Source organism: Labrus mixtus, chromosome 23 (genome assembly GCF_963584025.1).
Source record: "Labrus mixtus chromosome 23, fLabMix1.1, whole genome shotgun sequence".
Classification (NCBI taxonomy): domain Eukaryota; kingdom Metazoa; phylum Chordata; class Actinopteri; order Labriformes; family Labridae; genus Labrus; species Labrus mixtus.
The window spans coordinates 6574827-6598496 of record NC_083634.1 but is presented as its reverse complement, the minus strand read 5'-3'; the positions used below and the strand labels follow the sequence as shown (position 1 = coordinate 6598496).

The 23670-nt window shown below is 44.1% G+C and overlaps 1 protein-coding gene across 2 annotated transcripts in view; it reads right to left on the bottom strand.

The window, feature by feature from the left end:
- Nucleotides 1–1375: 1375 nt before the first annotated feature.
- The window catches only part of eml3 (EMAP like 3), a 41509-nt gene continuing 19214 nt past the window's right edge, over nt 1376–23670 (bottom strand). For both annotated transcript variants that reach the window (XM_061031427.1, XM_061031428.1), the window contains 20 exons: nt 21537–21647; nt 21405–21433; nt 16731–16766; nt 15796–15916; nt 13712–13861; nt 10992–11061; nt 10778–10888; nt 9904–9999; nt 8124–8258; nt 7549–7687; nt 7192–7343; nt 6695–6820; nt 6290–6421; nt 5604–5671; nt 4774–4862; nt 4520–4617; nt 3823–3910; nt 3507–3605; nt 3292–3422; nt 1376–2500 (listed from right to left, as the gene is read on the bottom strand). In XM_061031427.1, coding sequence (XP_060887410.1) covers nt 2291–2500; nt 3292–3422; nt 3507–3605; nt 3823–3910; nt 4520–4617; nt 4774–4862; nt 5604–5671; nt 6290–6421; nt 6695–6820; nt 7192–7343; nt 7549–7687; nt 8124–8258; nt 9904–9999; nt 10778–10888; nt 10992–11061; nt 13712–13861; nt 15796–15916; nt 16731–16766; nt 21405–21433; nt 21537–21647 — 2191 coding nt within the window. In that variant the 3' untranslated portion in view covers nt 1376–2290. The remainder of the gene's footprint in view (nt 2501–3291; nt 3423–3506; nt 3606–3822; nt 3911–4519; nt 4618–4773; nt 4863–5603; nt 5672–6289; nt 6422–6694; nt 6821–7191; nt 7344–7548; nt 7688–8123; nt 8259–9903; nt 10000–10777; nt 10889–10991; nt 11062–13711; nt 13862–15795; nt 15917–16730; nt 16767–21404; nt 21434–21536; nt 21648–23670) is intronic.

Here is a 23670-nt window from a genome sequence, read left to right as displayed (position 1 = left end):
CTGTACTCCTCTGTACTCCTCTGTACCCCTCTGTACCCCTCTGTACTCCTCTGTACCTGTACTCCTCTGTACCCCTCTGTACCCCTCTGTACCTGTACTCCTCTGTACTCCTCTGTACCCCTCTGTACTCCTCTGTACCTGTACTCCTCTGTACCCCTCTGTTCTCCTCTGTACCTGTACTCCTCTGTACCCCTCTGTACCCCTCTGTACTCCTCTGTACCTGTACTCCTCTGTACCCCTCTGTACTCCTCTGTACCTGTACTCCTCTGTACCCCTCTGTACCCCTCTGTACTCCCCTGTACTCCTCTGTACTCCTCTGTACCCCTCTGTACCCCTCTGTACCTGTACTCCTCTGTACCCCTCTGTACTCCTCTGTACCTGTACTCCTCTGTACCCCTCTGTACTCCCCTGTACTCCTCTGTACCTGTACTTCTCTGTACTCCTCTGTACCTGTACCCCTCTGTACCTGTACTCCTCTGTACCCCTCTGTTCTCCTCTGTACCTGTACTCCTCTGTACTCCTCTGTACCCCTCTGTACCCCTCTGTACTCCTCTGTACCTGTACTCCTCTGTACCCCTCTGTACCCCTCTGTACCTGTACTCCTCTGTACTCCTCTGTACCCCTCTGTACTCCTCTGTACCTGTACTCCTCTGTACCCCTCTGTTCTCCTCTGTACCTGTACTCCTCTGTACCCCTCTGTACCCCTCTGTACTCCTCTGTACCTGTACTCCTCTGTACCCCTCTGTACCCCTCTGTACTCCTCTGTACCTGTACTCCTCTGTACCCCTCTGTACCTGTACTCCTCTGTACTCCTCTGTACCCCTCTGTACTCCTCTGTACTCCTCTGTACCTGTACTCCTCTGTACCCCTCTGTACCTGTACCCCTCTGTACCTGTACTCCTCTGTACCCCTCTGTACCTGTACTCCTCTGTACTCCTCTGTACCCCTCTGTACCTGTACTCCTCTTTACCTGTACTCCTCTATACCTGTACTCTTCTGTACCTGTACTCTTTACCTGTACTCCTCTGTACCTGTACTCCTTATAACACCATGCCTCCATCTTCTGTGAAAGTGTGACTTCTTTGTAACTGAGGTTTAAAATGTTATCTCATATTTACAACTTAACCCGTGTTTGTGACTATTTTGAATTTCCACAAATGTTTTTTTCATCTCACAGTCTTCAGAAATCTTAACTGTTTACACGTTTTTGTAGGATGCAACACCTTCTTTTAAACTCGAATATCTCACCCACACACAGGGTCAGAACCCCTGTGAGGGCTCTGGTCTGGTTCATTCTGGTCTGGGATCACAAACAGCAGAGCCCTCAATGTGTGAGGCAGCGCTGCCCACTAGTGACACGTAACACACATTACACTTTCCAGTCTTCACTTCTTTATTGGGAGCGTTACAGATACAACATCACAGTATTCCCAAACTTCTATTAAATATGTCAAACGTTATTAAAGTAATCATTTCCAGGAGTACTGATGTGATAAAAGTTCATTAAGATACGATTTCATTGGAAGGATTTGTCACAGTCTTTTTAATGCAAACATGAATATTAAGACAGCTTCAGTTTTAGCTGAGACGTTAAAGAAAACACTGAGAAGAGTCACTTCAATATTTTAAACCTGGGCTCCATTTTTTGATGTATTTTGGCATCCAATGACAACAGGAACTAAATGATTTTAAACTGCTCGAGTGGAGCGACTCAGCCTGCAGCCACGAAACGAGCTTTTACAGATTTCATCTTTCAATCCATCAGAAAGTGTGTCCACTCGAACTTGTTGTTTTTGTCCCTGTCAGGCTCCTGTTGTTATTCTACAACAATACAGAGAGGATCCCTTCAGAGACAGACCTTTTTATGACTGCAGACGTTACAGCCTGTTTTTCACATTGGGACCCAGCTTTAAAAATACAAGAATGACTCTTTAAAATGTAAAAACATCATGAAAACGTCTTTAAGGCTCGATGGCAAGCACCACAATGCAGTGGGTTGATAAACAAAAACGCAGAAATGTTCATGAGAAAGTTTCTGCAGAAGTCGAGTCGTGTTCTGTACCAGCAAACACACACGGCCACTTCTGATCATCCTTGCCTCACGCCCGACAGAACCACAGAGATCCTGAATCACAGCGTCCAGTTTCACAACATGGTTTCAGAGGAGAGGACTCTTCCACATGTTCTCTATGAAACTGACGCAGCGGTGCAGCTCAGAGGATCGTCTTCCTCCTCTCAGGCTGAGTTAACACGCCCCCCTCCATCACTGTTCAGATCTATGTCCTTTTGTTTATCCAGTTGCCGGTTCTGGAGAGCTGGTGGAGGTGGACGAGGCTGAAGCGAGTCTCTCCCTGCTGTCACCCACTCCTCCTCCTCCCAACACCCTCCACTGGAGGATGCAGGTGTCCTTCCCCCCCATGGAGAGGAGGTGGGAGTCGCTGTGCGTGAAGCAGACGTTGGTGACGTGGCTGCCGTGGCCCTCGTACTTGTGGCTCGGCGCCTGGAGAGGAAGGAATGAGAGTTCACTTTTAGAAAGCGCAAAAAGAGAAGTTAGAACACATCATCTGGACTTCTTCTGCATTCATGTAATTCTTGAATCAATTTCCTGAGTTTGGACCGTGCACTGTAAAAATGTATGTTTGAAGCCTGAGTGACGTCCCCCGTCTGTTCCTGCAGGGGGCGCTGGAGTCGCATCGATGGTGGTCTCCATGCTGGAAATGCTGTCTCAGTCTAACTTTCAGGCAACCTAACAACAGACTGAGAGCTGGAGCTGAGGCGGAAACTGTTGTATCTTACACTAACACTAATCAGAAAAGTTCTATTTTGCACGCCCTGTTCAGATGGTGACAAACTTGATATCATCCTTTTCCTTTTTCTCTCCTGGTTGCACAAAGCTTTCGAGGAACCAGGTGAAGGTTTAGAAGTGTCAGAACAAAACAGGGTTTTCCTCTCTCTGAGCAGGGAACAGTGAGAAGAGAGTATTTGCTCTGCATGTGGAGGTGGCCAAAGTTAACGTGAAGCATGAACCCAGAGATGTTAGTACGTTTGTGCAGGATGTAATGAGGACTATGTGTTAAAAAGGTCAGACTGAAGCTCTCTTTAGTCCACCTGCCGGTCCTAAAATTAAACATGGAGCTTACTAAGTGCACTGGCAGGCCTTGAATATTGTGATTTGGAGTTGAAAATGTTGTCAAATGTTTGTACAGGTATGTTGTCTTTCATTTAAATGCTGAAAATGTCCGACTTTGTCCAACAAGTAAGTCTAATGATTGGGCCGTGGAGAGACGGTACCTTTGGTTTAGGACAGGGATAGTGGAAGAGATGAACTTTACAGAAATCATCGGCGACGGCGACCATCCTCTCACTGTGAGAGCGACACAGAGCGTTGATGTCCGTGCCGTCTGAGCCCTCCAACCACACACCTGTAACACGAGAACAACACCGTCATTCACCTGACGTATTATAACACGTAGAAGAAGAAGAAGCAGAAATGTTTTATGTCTCACCCATGACGTGGAAGCCGAGCACGCAGGTGTAAGACGCCCACTCTCTGTCCTTGCTCTCGTAGCGATTCCTCAGCAGTTTACAGCCCCCTGCGATGTCCCCTGATTACACACACACACACACACACACACACACACACACACACACACACACACACACATTGTTACAGTTCCAGATGCATGTTCGGTCTGTGCCGGAGCACGGAGCATCAATTTACCACAGAGCAGACCGAGCGGGACAGGAAGTCAGACACCATTGTTGATGTGTTTATGCAACGCACACGTATCGGGTTGAAGTTCTGGGTAAGAGTTTACGTACAGTAGAGGATCTCGTAGTCTCCTGAATTGGACATGATGTATTTTCCGTCTTTGGACCAGTCCAGGTGAGTGATGAAGCTTGAGTGTCCCTGATTGGACGAGAAGCCAGAGTAAGAACATTTTATTCTGAAGGGTGTTTTATGTTTATTTTATCATATTTATCTTATCAGATATGAATCTTCTTCCAACATATTTTTACTCATTCACGTCTCTGCAAATCACATCTTTTACAGGATGCATCTTCACAGTTTTTTGTTTGTGGTGCTAAAGAGAAACTCATAACATGGTCATGAAACACTCAAAGGATAAAGGAAGCGCACATGGACCTCGGGGAGAGAGAATACTGTGAAGCTGTTGTGAAATGGATTCTGTGTGCTGGATGGTAAAGTCGCTTTAGCTTCTAACTTTGAGACTTTAACGACCACAAACTCCCAACTTCTGGTGTCATCAGACTTTAATCAAACCGACCCACAGTCATCAGATTCAAATAGCTGTTGGATCGGTGCATGAACAGACGTGACTCTCAGGATCACCACTTCATCCTGGCCATGTCAAACCAACACGCTCATATTTCAGCCTTTAGTGGAAACATGCTAATTTTTCATCAAACTGAGATTCACTTCAAACCTTGGAGTCAGACTGAATCATGCGAACAACAAACAGGACTGATGTAGACGTGTATTTGATGTTTGACTCACGTTACATTTCCCGAAGCGAGTGTACCTCCGGCCGAACTCGGTCACAGTGTAGATGTAGATGAAGTTATCATGAGAGCCCACGGCTAAGAAGCTGCCGTCTGAAAACACAGCAGAACATTGAACATTGAAACAGGAATCTCAACAAACATAACTCTTCAGAGTCTGTGGTGTTCATATCCTCTAAAGTGCTCTGAAATGTAGGTAAGGACGATGTCCGTCAGAATACTGTTCACTGTTAGATAATAAAGTCTGACCGGGTGAGTATCTCATGACGGACAGCTGCTCGTTCCCGTCAGTGGACTCAGACACCACCTCTCTGGTCAGCAGGTCCAGGACCAGCCACCTGAGACAGGTGAGAAAGGAGAGAGAAAGTTACACAGGGGGCGTTACATCACAGGAAACTGGACATAGTTGATGGAAATCATTTCTAATGTTTTAATACCTCAATATATAAAAAAAATAAAAACATGTAAAAAAAACCAGATGTGACTCCTCCTGATCGCCTTTTTGGCCTTATCTATCAATGCTGCTTGATTTTGGGAAGATAATACTGTATATATCAGTGAGATGTGTAGTGAGTGAGATGATAAAGTGATCTTACTATATGATCAGACATTAAGGAAACATGTTGAAGTGCTGGCTTCTCTGACAACAATGCAGCAGCCAGTATGTCCTCCTTCTAACTTTAGATTCTGGTCCTGAATGATCTGGATTTGTTTGGACCAGAGACGGTTTTAAGACACCCCCACACGGCTGTTTTGGACGCAGTTATCAGGTCAACAGGTGTTGCAGTGATGGAAGTGGGTAAGAGAAGTGGTTCAGATAGAAGTGATTGTACCCGACCTAAAAAGCCTCTGCATGTTTCTAATAAGCTCCACGAGCAGAAACGTGCTCAAACTAGGATCAATATTGGAGATGCTTTTGAAAAATGGAGAGAGGTTAGAACACAGAAAGGTTTACAGACCGATGCAGAGCTGGCTTCTTTTTTAACAAACACTAAAATCCATACTGTTTCGTTTAATGATTTTATGATGAGCTGAAGTATTTCTTAAAGTCTATCATTGCTGTGACTTTGTTGTGTTACCTTCCTGAGTTGAGTCCAACTGAAACCACTGAACCATTCGGACAAAATCCAGCACACAGACCGTACTCCTGTTGGAGAGAGACACACACACACACACACACACACACACACACACACACACACACACACACACACACACACACACACACACACACACACACACACACACACACACACACACACACACACACACACACACACACACACACACACACACACAATAAGTGAGAAAAAAATGTATTTGAGCAAAAGTAGAGCTCCTGCTGTTACTTTGTTCCTGGACGAGGAGGGAAAAGGTAAAGCCTCCTACTTGATTTTATTGGCTGCTTGGACCAAAAGTGACTCTGACGAGGGCTGCGACTCTGCGTCTTCAGCTGATGCAATGCAAACTGCAGCAACTGCACAGTTAATTTTTTCAAAATCTGTCACAGCTGTAAAATTAAAGCTGTTAACGATATTAAATATTGATCAGCTGCTCCGAAGCTCTTGGTTCTTATATACAACAAATCTGCACTGTTATAGTTTGTATTGAATAGCTCTGTTTTCTGTACTCCAGGGGAGAGATGCTAAACAAGTTTTTGTTGTGCCTTTATAGGTTGACAATTAACTTGATTCTTATTCTGATAAGTCGGGGGAAAACATTTTTTTGTTCAGGGTATGAAGTGTCAGTAATCAGCGTGTTTCACCTCCAGATTGATGCTCCAGTCCAGTTTGTGCTCCTCGGTGTTCCACAGACACACCTGTCTGTCGTGACCACAGGTGAGGAAGATGTTCTGAGAGGGGTGTGTGGCCAGACCCCACATCTCATCTACATGACCCTGAGACACACAAACACCAGTTTTTGTTGTGTTTAAAAGCTAAATGCTAACACTGCTTCTACATACCTTTGTGTATGTATTATATTTAGATTAATATGATCATTATCAAAGGATGTCGCCTTGAGCGTTGGATTTTCATGATTCAGTTTTGTCAACAAAACTTCCAACATCGAAAGCCGAGGGCAAAGTGTGACGTGCAACTTTTCCTTCCACCCATTCTTTTAATACTGCTAGACTAAACACACGTGTTCAGTGGCTTTAAATGTAACTCACCTGCACGATGGCCACAAAGCCGTCTGAGAAGGTTCCTCTAAGGACGGCGTTCCTGGTCGTACCAACTAACAGCTCCTCTCCATCTACGTCTGCGATGGTACGAACCGCCCCGTACTTCTCTGGAATCTGCACAAATAATCAATGATCAGCCTTCTACTAAAATCTTAATGCAACTCTACCAAAATAACACACAACCACACATGCATACACGCCCATGTGAATGGGTCAATAAAATTCCTGCTCCAGCCAGCAGAGGCGCTGCAGAGCATGACCATAAACACCCACACCTTCAGCCACTGTTGGCAAAAAATTTAAAACTTAACCAGAGTGGCTTTGACAAGCTTTTAGGATGACTTAAAGTATGAATGAAAAATGCCCTCCCTGTTTATCGGATAGTCCACTGTTGGTGAATTGTAAACGACAACCTGGTTCCCGTTTAGATGGAAGAACGAGTGCACTTAAACACACAAACACAGACACACAGAGTTGTGGTTCACCTCACACTCTCTCTCAGGAGCCAGGTCGGCGCTCCAGCGGATGATTTTTCGGTCTTTGCCTCCTCCGCTGAGCAGAGCGCCGCCCTGCAGGTTGCACAGCGTAAACACACTGCCCTCATGAGCTCGGGTCTGACGCATGATCTGAAACGTCTCTGTGGGCAGAAAGAAGACTCACAATTCATGTCGACAAACTAGGACCCAAAGTTTTACACAAATGAAAGATTCATCGTTCTGGGGATGTTTTGTTATTATTTCACCAACACAACACGAAACATTTGAGCCTGATTGGCTGCACAGAAGTTAATTTCTATATTGATATTTGATTTGATAAAGGGCCGTTTGATCCACAGCTCCGACCTTTAGCTCCTTTCCCGAGCGTCTTAATGTCTGCAGCTGACTTTCCCCACGTCAGGATGTTTCCTTCAGAGTCTCCAGTCAGAACGTCTCCGGTCAGACTGAAGACAAAACACTGGATGAACTTCGGCTTCTTGTATTTCTGAAAGGAAAAATAACAACTGATTTTAGTGGGCAAATTACTAATATGACACTTTCTTTTTCTTTTCCCAAAGAAATCTGCTTTGAGATGCAACAAAACCTTGCACAGAAGTCCAGGCTTTTCATCGTAACAGCCCAGATGGTGGCGCTGTAGCCATTGTCTTCACAAAAATTAAAACAAATCTGTTAATTTGCAACAACTCTTAATTTAATCACAATAATTGAGCATCATAGAACAGACATATTCAGATGCTTGAGGTAGCAGGAATAAATTATTCCACTAGCACTGTGTAATTTGTTAATCTGCTTTCACATTTTCTGCTCAATTGACACCAAACTTTCAAACTTCCTATTTAACACAAACTCAAACACGATATGGGAACTGAGGAGAGCAGAAAAGTAGAAAGTTGTTGTGAGGATAATTATTCATCTCTTACTCCAAAGATTCCTTGTTTCTTGGTGAACTGTCCGTCTCTGAGCGTCCAGAAGTAAACATGAGATTTCCCGCAGGTGATGATGTTGGAGCTATCGCTGGGATTAAACTCGACCTCAAACACAGCTTCATTGGTGCTCTGAAAACACGGACACACAAAAACAACCTGATTCACATCAAGGATCCTTCCAGGGGGAATCATTTACATGGTAGACTTTATCTTTGAACATAAAGATAATGTTGAGGATGAACGAGGACATAAAGCTGCACCAATCATTAAATCACACACAACAACATTCACTCACTTTTTTGAAACTTTTTATGGACTCTCCTCTCAGGCCTGAAGACTAGAGTTTGAACGTTTACTGCGACCATACACACACACACACACACACACACACACACACACACACACACACACACACACACACAGCCTCTGTGCATATGTACAGTATGTACAGTGCAGCGAGTACAGCAGCATAATTTCTGCACAAAAAGCTCCTTTCACCGCAGAGCTATAAAGTGCCTATAGAGGGGGGGGGGGGGGTTAATTATCTGGTTCCTGCTGGATAGATGTGTGTTTCTGTATGGTGTGTGTCAGTGTCGACCCACACAGAACTGAAACACGTCCAAAAACTGAACGTTGTGTGTCTCACAAAACATACAATCCTGCACAACGACCATTAAACTCCTGACATGACATATGTTTAAACTGTGTGCTTCCTCTACTATGTTACACGCACACACACACACACACACACACACACACACACACACACACATGTTCAGTGTATATAATATTTACACTGTTGCCATGGCAGCAGTGCAGACCAGCTCTGAGGGAAGTTGTGGCATTTTGGGATCAGAGCCCATAAAAGCAAAAAGAAGTCCGCCATCTTTTCCCCGACTTCCTTCCTCTTACTGGATTTTTGTCTGTCTAACTCTAAGTATATACTCTGCACAAAATGTCCAGCTCTTTTTGTCAATGATTGTACATAGTTTATATAATATAGTTTTAGATTTTTTATTGCAATGTTATCTTATTTAAAGGAGCAATCTGTATCTCTGAAACCTAGTGTCTCCCCCCCCCCCCTCCTCTCTAGAGTCGATGCTCTCACAGGTCACTATGTGGTGAACACTGAAGCTTCAGTGTTTATCCAGCTCTGCATCGGTCTGTAAACCTTTCTGTGTTCTAACCTCTCTCCATTTTTCAAAAGCATCTCCAATATTGATCCTAGTTTGAGCACGTTTCTGCTCGTGGAGCTTATTAGAAACATGCAGAGGCTTTTTAGGTCGAGTACAATCACTTCTATCTGAACCACTTCTCTTGACCGCTTCCATCGCTGCAACACCTGTTGACCTGATAACTGCTCTCATATCTGGCAAACAGAGGGGTGTCCAAAACAGCCGTGTGGGGGTGTCTTAAAACCGCCTACCTTCTCTGGTCCAAACAAATCAAGATCATTCAGGATCAGAATCTAAAGTTAGAAGGAGGACATACTGGCTGCTGCATTGTTGTTAGAGAAGCCAGCACTTCAACATGTTTCCTTAATGTCTGATCATATAGTAAGATCACTTTATCATTTCACTCACTACACATCTTACTGATTTGACCTTTACGTTTCTTGACAGTAGAGGTGTTGCTGTTTGTTTTGTTCCAAATCAAACACCTTATAAATGTAATTGCTCGTACACAAAGTAAGAAATCTTGGTGGTTTTCTTTGGTGAGAAGAAGCATCTTTACGGAAGCATGATACGGATCATATATTTGAACAGTTGTTTACCTTGACCTCTGCTATCTTGGTCCCCTTGTTACAGTCCCACACTGACAGCATGTGTTCATTAGAGTCGTCGATCACACACAGAGACGCTCCGCTGTCCTGAAAACAGAAACAACGAGTATAGAAACTCAGCGTTGGTGTTTAACCCTCTGTGTCTCAATAATGACACTCAACCCCTCTTCAAGATGTTCCTGCGAGAGAAGCTTTACGTTTCATTGATGCAAAATGTAAAAAAAGGAAAGGATGTCTCGCTGTTAGGAAGAGTGTGTTTAGCTTTCTCAAATCTTTACCTGTACTGTTTGACTCTGAGGAAATACATTTGCCTTAAAGGCTTTATATGCGATTTTTTGATCCAGCAGATGTCGCCCTTGAGCACCAGCATGAAACCAAAACAACTCCCGGTGCATTGTTGTGTTAGCATGCTAATGCTAGCGATCTTTATTATGCTGGTATCTTCACACTGCATGTAAATTTACCTGAAATGAGCGTGATCTAGAAACACAGTTAATCAGTGAGTACAGTATGTTATTCTTCTTTTCTCTAGTCCCTCAATTAAACAACTTTTATACGCGAGGGGAGGAGTCAGCCGCCGTCCCACCGATGTAAACAAACTGAAGATATGACTCATAAAACTTTGAAAACATCACAGACAGTGGGACTCGGGTGTTACACCCATTGTAGACAGTCATGACTCACAGAGTTATTTTCAGAGGATATACTTGATTTATATTATATTTAAGTGAAAGCAGGAGCGATTTGTCCCAACAGGTTGAATCATCTCTGTTTCAGATAAAGATCTGGTTCTGAATCATGTGTTCAAGGTCATCAGTTCATACCTCACTACTCTATAGTTGGTGATTTATTAGAATGAACTCACTGCGAAGGAAAAGGCGACAGATCCCACTCCCCTCTGGAAGGTTCCCAGACCGATCTGCTGCAGCGTAACGAGCGTGGCCGAGTCCCAGATATGAACACAAGGCTGCAGAGGCTAAAACACACACACACACTTACCGTTAGATAGAACTACATATACAAACGACTTTGAGGCTAAATGTAAACCTTTGAATGGTTAGAGACCCAGTGTTCGTCACCTTGCCGTCTTTGTCCACGCCAGCTGTCTGACCTGACGCCACTCGCATTTTATCCGGATGGACGGTCAGACTGCAGGAAGAACAACAATACTTAACTCCATGATGAGACAGCTTTAAGAAACATCTGTTTGAATTGGAGTACACACATTCTTCAGTCCAGAAGAAGTTACTTGAATAAAAAAGGCGGTAAGGGTCTCCCGCTCGTGAGCCGTGGATCTGAAAAACGTCCAAATGTTTTCCATACTTTTGGATAACGTGTGTTTTAAATTAAACTATCTCTCTTATTTCAATGAAAAAAAATTAAATCTTCGGTCATATTTCAACCAAAAGCTGCAACGAGAGACAAAAAGAGAACACTTCCTACACTTCACTGATACGTTGGCAACATTTGAATTTGTGCATTTTATTGATTTTTTGACAGAAACAAGTAAATAAGTTGGGTCTCAGGTAATCAGGGGCTTTTAGTTCACAAACCACAGATTTGAGCAGCCGTCAGTGAACTGTGGAGAAATGTAATATCTGACATCATAAAAAAATCACTTTTAATCTCAACTCCAACCCGATGCCAGGATCCGAACATGCAGCGACCTGCAACACGAGGAGACTTATTTGTAGGAGTTTGCTGACAGTCCAGATGTTAACACAGAGGTTGTCAAAACTTCAATTCCTTGTTTTTTAAAACGATACATTCTGTTATTTCAATAATCGAGTGTATAGAGAAGTACTGAGCCTTTAAAGAAACTACAAATCATTGTTCATATTTTAAACCAAAAGCTGTTGGCTAAGTTCAGTACAGAAACGTTGCCAACGTAGCATTTAAGACGGCGAGCAGGAGCTTACCTGCAGTTTTTAGATTTAGATTAAAAACAAGAAATGTCTTAATATCGGGTACCTTTGACTTCTATTTGTGTTGCCGTGGTAACAAACAGGTAACCATATCATTTGATTTGTACTAGAATCATATCAAAGATTAAAACTTGACGACCCTCCTCTGAAAAGTGTTCACAGGGTCAAAGTCAGAAGTCTCCCTCTGAAGGACTTTTCTATCAGCTGTTTGTGTGCAAAGCTAACTGAAGCTCACCTCACATTTCAATCCAACAATATCCGTACCCGTTTGATACCACGGCGACAACAATAGAAGTCCTAGACACTCGATATTTGGTCATTTGCTGTTTTTAATTAGCAAAAATTGCAGCTAAGCTCCTGCACACTGACTAAACTACACAAATACATCACAAACGTCTCTGTTCTGAATACCAGCAACATGTTTGTGCAGTTTAGACATCGCTCTCTGTCTTTGGTTTGCAGCAGCCTTTGGTCAGAAACATGGCTGAAGATTTATTTCAATCCTTAATGTAACACAGACTATATCGTTTTAAAACATGTGGAATCAAAACCTGATGAAAACTTTGACAACTTGAGTCTATTAAAGTCTGGACTGTCAGCAAACTCCTACAAATAAGTCTCCTCGTGTTGCAGGTCGCTGCATGTTCGGATCCTGGCATCGGGTTGGAGTTGAGATTAAAAGTGATTTTTAAAAAATGTCAGATAGTTCACTGACGGCTGCTCAGATCTGTGGTTTGTGAACTAAAAGCAGCTGGAATGTCCCCTGATTACCTGAGACCCAACATGTGTTTCTGTCCGAACATAGAGACTTCATATCACATCCCTCCTTTCTGATATTTTGTACATTTTGGGGTTAAAGGACAGGCGGTAACATGTCCGTGTCACACAATCAATCCTGCACCCGCCCTGAGTTCATTTTTAGGTTAAGACAAAAATAACTCCCCCAGCTCGAGGCTTGTCTGCTGTTGATTCATCTGAGGACGGACTCACTCGCCAAGTTTTAAATCCTCAATCAATCAAATGAATTAACTGAATTAACTCAGGTGATTCTACCTGACCTGGAGGGAGGCGAGGACAAAACAGAGTCTGACACGGTATTAATGCCTCGCAGGAAGTAGAAAGAGAAAAGCAGAATTCTGAGAAATTGATGGAGGAAAATATCTGCGATGCCTTCAACTCTGCTAGTCTGTACTCATGCTGCCTTCATGTGCTCCTTGGACATATCGTACTCACTCTGTTTGCAACCCTCATTTTATTTAAAGGAAGAATGTGTGCCTTTTTGATCCAGTAGATGTCGCCCTTGAGCACCAGCATGACACTAAAACAAACTGCTGTTAGGCCACACCCCCTCCATACTGAAGCCTCCGCTCTCCTCCAGAGACACACCTCCAACCCCCCTCCCAATTCAAGCGCAAGCGGTGGACAAAATGGTCCTCTGTTCGAGCTGCAATCACCTGTGTCCTGCATTGTTGTGTTAGCATGCTAATGTTAGCGCTCTTTAGTTAGCTTCACATTGCATTTAAACTGACACAGAATGACTGTGATCTAAAAACTCTTACTAACATCCAAATAATCAGTGAGTATGTTCTTCTTCTTCTTCTCTCTAGTCCTTGACTAAAACAGTTTTTATACACAAGGGGAGGAGCCGGCCATCCCGTCCATGTAAACAAGGCTCTGACAACAACACTGCCAGTGGGACTCGAGCTTCTCACTCATTGTAGACAGTCAGGACTCAGAGACACATTTACACAGGATAGACTGGATCTCTGCTATATTTATTTCGCACATTCTTCCATTAAACTTTCTTTCAGACAGGTGACCTCTCCGCCACACACACATGATCTATGGTTGTAGATAATATAAATATGTCTGACCAGCGGACGCAGTCTGTGTGTTTCCGGTAGTGTCTCTGCGTTTGGTTGTTGATGTGGTAGAGGACGACGACGCAGGCGATGAAGTAGACGGCCTCTCCCGTCGGCAGGAAGTACAGGTTAGCACGACAGTCACGCCCCCGGTAACCATAGCTACATCAAAGGGTCAAGGTGATATTCTTAGTAAACACATGTTTATGTATATTACTGCATTGGAGTGTAATTCAATGTAGACCTTTGTAATCTTCTTATATCTATACTTTTCTGCAAACACAGACGTACATACTCATTTCCAAAGCTCACAGTTCATCTTTGTTTGATCCAGCTCTCAGTCGACTGTTTAAAGCAGGGATGTCAAAGTTCTATTGGGTCGGGGGCCGGATTTGTTCAAATGACACCTCAAGTGGGCTGGACTAATTTTGCCAACATCACTCTAACTCAACACATGGATATATAGGCTAATGTATGATTGTATAGAAAACTTTAACATTAAGCAGAGGGGTTAACTCTGTCATTGCAAACTGCATGTTGGCACATGGAAATATTTAAATGTACCACACAGAAAATATAAATAATTATGTTTTGTTTGAGATTATTATATTATGTTTAAATATTGCTGTTCAAAGTTATAGAAACTTTGACACAGGTTATTCTACCTGCCCTGGGATCAGTACATTAGAGAGAGAGAGAAAGAGAGAGAGAGAGAGGGAGAGACTTTAGATCTGTGTGTGTCAGGCCACAGCACAGTTTGCACTCGTTAAGGTTCATTACAGATAAAACCTGCTCACATGAATAAGTTGTCACAAACACACAGAGTGTCGCTGTGTGATGCAAGACTGAAGTCATCTTCAGGTATTTTAGTATGAGGCATTATAAAATGATAACATGTTTCCAAACCAACAGACTTGAATTGATCCTTCAGCGTTGATCACTGCAGTCTGATCAGCTCCGTGTGGAGTGCACCTTCTTCAAACTAAGTAAACTCAGTTAAACGACATTTCATATGAGTCTGGCAGTCAGTTCTTCTACGTGTCCGCACTATCGTGATCTAACTCTGTCACTGACTTTATATGCGCCATGAATCTGTGCCATCTCCGTGCGCAATTCAAGATAGTATTTTAGCGCTGCTCCGGGGTTAAACCAGCGGACCTCTGTATGATCGGGCAGCCTGTGCGTGATATCGTTTTTGGATAAGAATGAAATGTTCAGTAATAGTTATATTTTTATAGTCTGATGAAAGCTGGTGATAAAGTCGCAACAGCAGGCTACTGCATTTAGAAGTGATGTAGAGCTGAAACTTTTAGGTGATCAACACAACACGTTCACCTCTGGGTGACCTAAAAATGAACCATCTGTAATTAAAATCAGTTAATATTCATTTTAATTTACTGTTTTTACAATAACCAGAGGTAAAACTAGTCGGGAGATGCATCAGGCTCAACGCCGGTGTCCACAACCTACAATTAGTCTGGATGTGAGGAGACGGTCTGGGCCGTTACAGAGAGGATTGTTTTGTATTTGCACGAGCTGCTCTTTGTGGCTCACTCCATAGGAAGCTTTGTTATCATTAATAAAACTTTTGTTTTACATCAGTGAAGACAGGAGAAACTGGTAAGAAGTGTGCACAGAACTGAAGACCGTTATGATGCGCGCGCAGTGCAGCGGTGTGCCTGTCGTTAAGTCCTGTGGCTTTGATACGATTCTGGCAACTTGTGGGCAAATAAAACTAAAGAAATATCGCTCCTTCGATCTCTCTTGAAAAACTGCATTCTGTGTCACCTCTCTCAGGTGTTCAGCCTGTTTGCTGATGTGATGTATTACCAGCGTAATGCAGGAGCAGCTTGTGATACTCCCTGCTGAGAAGATCGTTCAAAGTGCCCGGTTTAATTAATATTCGTATCATGATTTCAACCTTCACGTTGCTCATTTTACATGAGGATGAAATGTTTGACATCCCTGGTTTAAAGAGAGCATCTACATTACAGACAGAGTGGCTTTAATCCAGCCAATGAGCTCACGGGGAGATCAGCTCAGTCTGAACATCACACCGCTCTCATAAATATAAACATGAAGCTCGAGGAGGATACACCCAGTCCAGCTCCAGCCTCTCGGAGGGCGGCTCCATCTTCAGCTCTTCGTAGTTCTGGATGTTGGAGGGGATGTACATGGTGATGGGCCGGCCGCGGATGAACATTTTAATCGACTGTCCTGGAAACACAGCAGATGGGCACGGTTAGGAGACTAGTTACAACAAATCTATCATCTGGAAACGTTGGCCAATGAGGAGATTTGAAAGCTGCAAGCGAGCCAATTTCACAGCTGGATCAACCCTGGGATTCTGGATTAACTTTGTCTTTACTATTTTGGGGATTATAGGTGGGGGACATATAGCTCAGAAAGACAATTTATCACAAAGCCTGTTTTTTTTTTGTTTTTTTTTAAGATTTATTTTTGGACTTTTTGTGCCTTTATTGGAGAGATAGGACAGTGGATAAAGCCTGAAATCAGGGAGAGAGAGAGTGGGGAATGACATACGGGAAAGGAGCCACAGGTGGGATTCGAACCTGGGCTGCCCGCTTGGAGGACTACAGCCTCCATACATGGGGCACGCGCACTAGCCACTGTGCCACCAGCACCCACAAAGTCTGCTTTTTTCCTATATCGTGCGGCCCTCACGCTTAAGGGTTGGGTTAGGGTTAGGAGTTTTTGGTCGGAGAGCCTGCTGCTGAAGTGTGAGATCTACTCTGAACGCCACACATTACACCGTTAACCAACAAACCCCAGCCCATGCTCAGTAACTAGGGCACTATGTCAACATTTGTTCATGTTAGCAGAACACAAAATAAAGTTCATGTTAGCTGTTGTTGCACACTTTTTGAACGGGAGGGGTGCTAAAGAGAGGGAAGGCACACACATACATCCTTTGGTTACACAGGAGGAAACTGTCTGTATGTTTAACTTCTGCAACAGTGAAAAAAAACACATCAGAAGAAGAGTTAAAGTGACATAACAGCAGGTCTACCTTGGCCGTAGGTTCCTCTCCTGGACGCGGGGGACCCTGTGAGGATAAAAACACAAGGTTAGCAGACAAATAAACACCTCCTCCTCCTCCGAGCTGTGAGTCAGAGGTGACCTGACTCTGACCCGAGGAATCCCAGAGGGTCTATTACCGACTTATACGACTCAGATCTACGAGCTTTGAATGTCAGGCTGCGTTATATTTTCCTTTTTCGTTTTCTTTCTGGGACTTCCAACCTGGCTCGGATCGCTTGGCATCCGCTCTGTTCGTTTAGGAGGCTGCAGGGTGAAGGCCGAACAGACGCGGTCTTGAACTATCTGACCGTGAAATGGTGTGAAGCGTGAAAAAGTATTTAGACTTCAAAGTAGTCATTCTGATAACAACAACAGTCATGGGAGAGTGAGGAAACAGGAAGAGAGGACATAAATCAGAAGCTGTTTCCTGTTTCGATCTGTTGTGAGACGATAAGAACACTGAGCTGATGATCTTATGAGACGAACGACCCTGTTTCTTTTGTTTTTTTAAGATACATTTTTGGGCATTATTGGAGAGATAGGACAGTGGATAGAGTCAGAAATGGGGGAGAGAGAGTGGGAAACGACATGCAGGAAAGGAGCCACAGGTCGGATTTGAACCTGGGCCGCCTGCTTGGAAGACTACAGCTTCCATACATGAGACGTGCGCACTAACCACTGCGCCACAAGAGCCCCACGATCCTGTTTTTAAAATATCTGAGGACAAGTCAAAACAAATTCATCCAGAAAAATCTCTAAGAAGAGAAAAGGACTGTTGAAGAAAGATAGTTGGACTGTGTCCGCTGCAGTTTCCATCCATCCCTCGTCTCCCTCTTCTTCTTCTTCGTCGGGGTCTGATTACAGTATTCCAGACGTCATTTTCCCCCCCCAGTGTTTTCCAGCTCCTCCTGTGGGATGTCAAGGCGTTCACAGGCTGCAGAAGACATATAATCCATCACGTGGGTTCTACAACTCGCCAGGAAAAGCTGCAAAATGAGCCGACCGGGACGCGTCCCAATCAGGTCCCCGAGTCGCCTCAAAGGAGCAGCGGGTCTGAGTTCCCTCCAGGTGTCTCAATCCTGACTCTATCTCGTATTCATTCTGACCCAGCCCTGAAGGCCGCAGTCTGGTGAAAATGACAAGGAGAGGAATGACTCAAAGCAAGGTCTGACGCCATGATGACAGTCTTTCACTTTGTATCAATGATGAGTGGAGAAGAGTAAGAAGCAGCTTCACTATGTGCCCGATGACGAACCAGTCAAATGATCGTCGTCATTATTGGCGACCACTCAGGGTTGAGTACGACTGTCCTCCTTCCTGGTCCTTGTGGGTTTTCAAGTGGGCAAAAAGGCAGATCCTTGAGCCACATATTTAGATGCAGTGTGGGCAGGGCTATTTAGGTTTAGTTTGGGCTTTCTTTGGTGGTCGATGTCGCCTTTCTTGGTCTGCGTTTTGTCTTCTGCAGTGCGGTGAAGGTCCTTTTCATATAGTGCAGCACCTTCACAGACAAGCTTTCTCCAGAATGTCCTATTGGCTGCTTTGGTCTCCCAGGTTTCAAGGTCAACGTGGCACTTTCTGATATTCAGTCTGATGTTGTCCTTCTAACTTTTCTTCTGGTCTCCTGGTGCACGTTGTCCAGTGAGCAGCTGAAGGACTTCATCTCATTTCCCGCGCTCTGGTAGATTTCCTTGAATAGTTCAGTTGATTTCATGCAGAAATGATACCAGGGGTGGGGGGATGGTGTTTGTTGTGTCCACAAAACACAAGGAACGTCACATTAAGCAGCAGCTCCTGCACACTCAGAGCTTTATTCCCCTATCACAGAGAGGAACAGGTCTAGTTTCTCTTTCTTTTCTCTTCCAGATGGCGATGGCTCTGACCTCACACGCTGCAGTGGGTAGTTCTGTTGCCTCAGCTTTCTGTACGTTACGTTATGATTGTAATAAGTACAGATGAAGCTACAGAATCCTGTAATTTAAGATCCACTCTGGGACGAGCATCTAAATTTAGCCTGGATTAAACACCGCCTAAAACTCGACTCTGAAGTCGATGATGATGCGAGAAAGTCGAGAGCCGTATGTTTTTGTCAGGAGTATAAAAGTTTAAGACTCATCTTTGGAACAACTATAACTCACCCAAACACAAACTGTGAGGACAGGATGAGAGTGAAAATGACAGAGAGCAGCAAAAATGTTTTTCTGGCTGCCTCCTCTGCAGAGCGTTCATCCATCATCCCGTCAGGAGAGCGGCCACTCGGCTCACCGCAGTGCACGTGACTCCAGGGAGAGAGAAACAGACTCTGTCTCTGGAGGGTTTGACTTCAGAGTAAGAAGTGATGGTGAGTCTTAAGAGAGGAGGCCACATATTCTGTAAAATCTACTTCACCATATATACACTAACATGTGTCTCTAGTCCGTCTACAAACCCTCCACTGATGAGAAAAGTTCATCCTCTCCGTCTTTTGCCTGCTCCACTTTTCAGAAAATGTGTGCTCAAACAGGCCGTTTGGAGATTTTCTCTTCATGACATCACAAAGGGCAGTAGCTCCTCCCCCAGGTGGGTGACACTCCCACAGCTAGGTGTTTGTTCTGCCCTCTGAGTCTGCCTTCTCACCGTAAACAATAGGACATGGAGCGAGAAAGCCAGAGACACCCAAGCCCTTCCAGAGAGGGGGCGTGGTCAGACACAGCTCATTTACATATTTAAAGGTACAGACACAGAAACAGCCTGTTCTGAGCAGGGCTGAAATAGAGGGGTTTATAGACATGATCAAATACAGGATCAGAGTGGATTTAGAACAAGAAACTTCACACACATGTTTTGAGGAGCTCTGAGACTTATTTACACTAAAGAAGAGGAGGAGGATATGTGACCTTTAAGAAGTTTAATTGTATTTGAGAAACCTGATTTTCCTTCCTGGAGAACTCTGAAAGAAGACGTGATGCTCTGGCATATATACACCTCACCTCTGTTTCTAACAGCTGCTGACTACCTGCACAGGAGCCGCCTCAGCCAAGTGACGTATCAGCAAAACAAACACGGCGGCGGCAACGAGAGCGTCTTACTTCTGGAGCGCTGAAGAGCCTGAGTTTTGTCTTTCCTGTTGCTTGAAATTAGGTGGAGACGCCATATCTGCAACGCCATGTTGGCCTTTAATAGAGATGAGCCTGCAATATTCCATAGTGGTCTTATTTTTCTCAGATTTCTAAATGCTGACGGTTTGGGTTGTAAAACATAAACATCACAGGCGCCTGCACAGATAAGATGCAGTATTCATAAAGCAGGATAATCATATTTCTCATCTATACAGGGAGATGAAGATCCAGGTATCTCTGTGTGCAGTAGCTCAGTCTGTAGGGACTCGGGTTTGGAACCTCAGAGTCACCGGTGAAAGTCCTAATGCGGACCAAAGTGTTGAAGTTGGAGAGATGCCAGGTCAGTTTCCGAGTACTGCCGAGGTGCCACTGAGCAAGCACTGAACCCCCAACAGCTCAGCCTCACTCTGATATGTCTCCATTAGTGCATGTCCACAGGTTCTGTTAGTGCATGTGTGTGTATTCAGGCCCATGTGTGTGAGAGGCATGTCTAAATGTTCAGCTGCAGAATCTTTTGTTTTTATTTTAGATTGATATTAAAACGATTAAGAAACGCCTCCTTTACCTGCTGCAGTCGTTCTACAAAGCTTTCCAACACAGTTACTGCAGAGTCAAAGTTCTGCACATGCTCAGAGTGGAACAATCTTCTTCTTGACTTTCACAAACAGGGCATCTTTTTCTCTTTGTCACAGACTTCTGCAGGAATGAGGCCTAAAAACAGAGCTAACCAGAACCAGACTGAAGCCAGCACTCATAAAAGCTACTCTAACCACGCTGTGGTTTGTTGGGAAATGCTCTCGGTTTTACACAAATGACTCCATGTGTGAAGCGCTGAGAACGGAACGAGCACGAGAATAGACGAGCAGGCCGCTTCTTTCCTACAGTAAAGTCAGAGCGATGTGGGAAAGACTCGGATTATTACAAACATGAGCATGATAGAGGAAACGTGTAGTGTGTCTATTCTTGTTTTATTACTCGTAACAGTAACTAGTAATGCACTCCACGTAAAAGGCCACCTGTCACTCAGAGGAGCGGGTTTTTAAGCTAACACACAGATCATCCTGTTTTAAAATGTGTGTGCGTGTGCAGACTCTGACCTGCAGAAAACACACAGAGGAAAACTGCACAGAAACAATGTTTACTCCGGTCGGAAGAAGCGGCTTTATTCAGGATGTAAAGGAGGTCAAACCTGCTGACTCAGCTCTTTGTTTGCATGACTCACACGAGGATCTTCAGGCGAGTCTTTGTACTCCTCACATAAAGGAAACCTCCGATTACTGAATAACAGGACAGAACAAAGACCCGACCAGGTCTCTGAAACCAGAACACGATGCTGACAAGTGCAGAAACACCTGCAGAAACCTGCAAAAAAAATGTGTACGCAACATGTGCGGCAGGTTTTTTCACCTGTCCTGGTCAGTCTGCTTTTGTTTACACTATTTAGAGTGAGATGAATAAACTGAAACTCACGCAGGTTGCCATGTGGTGGAAACTGAAGCTTCAGTGTTTAGCCAGCTCTGCTCATTAGGTTAAGAGTTTAATAAAGTTTATTTTGAAGGATAACTCACCTGAACCAGCGATCAGCTCTTTGGCTCGACTGTGGACATAAAAAAAAAAAAAAAAAACACTTTTATAAATCTGTCCGTCGCTGCAGAATCATTCAAAAAGTGTGTGTGTGTGTGTGTGTGTGTGTGACTCACTTCTCCAGGCTGGGCGAGCGGGTGAGGAGGTTAGCCGAGGACGCTGCCTTCTTGTCCAGACGCTTCCTTGTTTTCTCGGGGTTCCCGAGCTTCTCGCTGTTCCTCCGAACCCTGAAACAACCCGACAACAGGAGTCAGACTCACAGCAATGCACACACACACACACACACACACACACACACACACACACACACACACACACACACACACACACACACACTCACTGTGAATCACACACAGAGGGATGCTGTTAGTCTTCTATTCGTGCAAAACATCCACAGACAACCGGAGTGAGGGCATGCATGAACACACGGAAACATGCATCAACAGAAATCTGTTTCACTAGAGGGTTTCATCAATAGTCTCTGCTTTACATCAACTCTGACTCTACAAAGACTGACGTTGTCAAAATGTTCAATATTTCAGAGCTGTTAGAAACCACGAGATGTAAAACGAGACAATCTCTGTTACTTTAAAGAATGATCGGATCAAAAAGGAAAGAAGCTTTAAAACAACCGGCAGATCTTCAGTCAGATTTTTTACCCAAAGCTGCAGCGAGAGAGAGAGCAATTGCCAAATACACAGCTGATGGCCTAGTGGTGAGGTCACACCCCATGTACGGTTATAGTCATCCAAGCGGGTGGCCCGGGTTTGAGTCTGATCTGTGGCAGCATAACTGAATATTGTCAATCAATCAATGGTGTGAATCAGAGGAGGTTTAGAAGTGGAAACATGGTATAGATGGTATACTCTGTCGTCCCTGACACGCTCGCAGATGTTACAAAACTCGATGTGCTCACAGCGTCTACATGTGCAGCACTTTGCTCCGCTCCTGTCGGTTTAAAATCTGCTCTATGAATAAAATTGATTTGACTTCATAAAGTCTGAGTTTGATCTCAGAGACAAAAGATGACCGAATGAGTCCCAGCAGCTCAGACACATCTGTCACATCTGTACGCTCCTTCATGCAGCCAAGGAATGCGTCCATCTTTGTCCAGATTTACAGGAACCATCTGCTGGATTCACGGCCCGACACATCTCAGATTCCCCGGGGAGAATCGCACTCAAATAAATAAATCAGTAATGATGTCCTAGTTTAGAGACTCTTTAGTTTTAATAAATAGCCTCAGTAAAATTTGGACCAAAGTTTAAATGAATCAGATAAAAGCTGAATCCTGAACGGCCGATTCATGCAGGAGAGGTTTGGTGTTCATGCTGAGGGTCTTAAAGTGAATCAAGGAGGATAAATAAACAGAAAAAACATGTTTTAAATTTTAATCGAACTCGTATTGTTTCACTTTTTCTTGCGACACACCCCATTTACTGGCGACTCGCCGTTATACCACAGGAAGTGTAACAAGGCTATAAAAAAGCTTTGGAGTTCATCCACGACGTCACTGGCTGCAGATCAGGGAAGTGAAACTCAGCTGGCATTAAAACCTCCCCCATCCCCCACCTCCCATATCTCTGCACTCATCTTTAAATAAAGTGTCGAATGTGGAGCATGGAGATGAAACCATCCCAGTACCTCCACTTTCCATGGAGGGGCGTGTCAGAGCAGAGCAGCACAAGTTCCCCATCACCAACAAAAAAAACCAAAAAAAAACTGAACAAACTTCTTTACAAGCCACAACAAGGAAGTGAAACAAAAGAAGCGCTGCATGCACGAGCGCACACACGCGTAAACAAAAGCAGCAGAGCTCCGCTTCTTTGATTTCACAGCGAGGAACAGATCCCAGCATGCAGCAGAACCTTTGTTTGTTTGAAGAGAAGGACCATTAGTGCAGAAGTTCTTTGGAAAAACTGTCCGTTAAAGACGCTTTGTGTGTTTCTGCAAATCCCAGTCGACTCTGCAAACATCTGCAAAGACTTTAAGAACCCGAAAACGTTAATCCTGCGAGTCTGCTGTGCAGTTTTGACACACCGCAGGTTCTTCTGATGCAGATTAACTCTGATGTGAGCAGTTTGGACGTTTCTAACTGTTTCTCTTTGACCTTTTCTCGTTCAGCCCGAGTGTAAACACGCTGTAACACTAACCGCGCTCGTAGTTTTTTCTAGAGTTATGCTGCATTTAATTTCCCGTACATCACTTTTTCCACTGGGCTCTAACCTGTGTGTGTGTGTGTGTGTGTGT